Source organism: Buceros rhinoceros, unplaced genomic scaffold, assembly GCF_000710305.1.
Source record: "Buceros rhinoceros silvestris isolate BGI_N320 unplaced genomic scaffold, ASM71030v1 scaffold19026, whole genome shotgun sequence".
NCBI lineage: Eukaryota > Metazoa > Chordata > Aves > Bucerotiformes > Bucerotidae > Buceros > Buceros rhinoceros.
In genome coordinates this window covers 3073-4051 of record NW_010416060.1, presented here as the reverse complement: position 1 = coordinate 4051, position 979 = coordinate 3073, and the positions used below count along the sequence as shown (strand labels likewise).

At 44.3% G+C, this 979-nt stretch overlaps 1 protein-coding gene across 1 annotated transcript in view; it reads right to left on the bottom strand.

The window, feature by feature from the left end:
* The window catches only part of IL10RB (interleukin 10 receptor, beta), a gene marked incomplete at its 5' end in the record, with an annotated part of 9714 nt that extends 9037 nt beyond the window's left edge, over nucleotides 1-677 (bottom strand). Inside the window, one exon of the mRNA XM_010137672.1 lies at nucleotides 554-677. Within this exon, the coding sequence (XP_010135974.1) occupies nucleotides 554-677 (124 nt within the window). The remainder of the gene's footprint in view (nucleotides 1-553) is intronic.
* Nucleotides 678-979: the final 302 nt, after the last annotated feature.

Sequence of the window (979 nt, the reverse complement as noted above, 5' to 3'; positions counted from 1 at the left end):
AGCAGGAACATGAGACCTCTGGCCCAGCGTGTGGTTTCCTTGTCAAGCACGGAGGCGGGCAGGGAGCTCACTGCTGGGCTGGGGAAGTGGCCGTCTTCCTCTGAAGGAAGGGACCACCTTTCCCAACAGGAAAGACAACTCAGAAGGACACAATGCCAAAATTAAATCAAAGCTAAATCAATCCACCAAAACCAACAACAGCAGACTTCAGAAAATGTGTCCCAAGTTTAAAACACTGAACAGGCGAGCCACCAGTCTGCAGTCCTCTGGGCACAGACAAGCTGGCTGCGCTGGTGACAGAGCACAAACTGCTGCTGGAGTCACAGATGTGGTTAAGGTCCTAACTGTCAGCAGGACAAAGTCTCTTGAACTGCAGGAACAGTTGCATGATAAATAAAAAACCACACACACAGCTAGTAACAGCCAACATTAAAATGAGATTTTGGTTCCAAAAAAATGTATGTACAAAGATGTTTTGGGTGTGGAAAACAAATCACAAATGCACACAGCCATGAAACGTGAATGAAAGAAAGCACAACTTCCCCAGACTTACCTCTTAGACCGGACAGTGTAACTTATATTCCTGTTATGAAACCTAGGGGCATCCCACTGTAAAATGCTATGAAGATTAAATGAAATAATTCTTGCGTTTTGGGGTTTTGGCAGTATTCCAGATACTGTGGGAGCAATCAAAAACAAACAAACATTTTAGTATGTGTTCCTCCAGCAACACCTCAGTCATCCAAAACTTAAATACAGCCTTCTTTCTCTTCCTTGACTCAGACACCTCTTTAAAAACAGACTTTAATATAAATAATTTAAAACCTGATGCCTATTGTTCCTTCTGAGCTTACAGCACTTTCCTGAAGCAGCCAGTGAGGGAAGGCTTCCTGCTAGACCTGCAGCTTGTGAACTGAGAAAGGCTTGTGGGTGATATGAAGGCTGGAGACTGTCTTGGACACAGTTTCCAGTTCTTGGG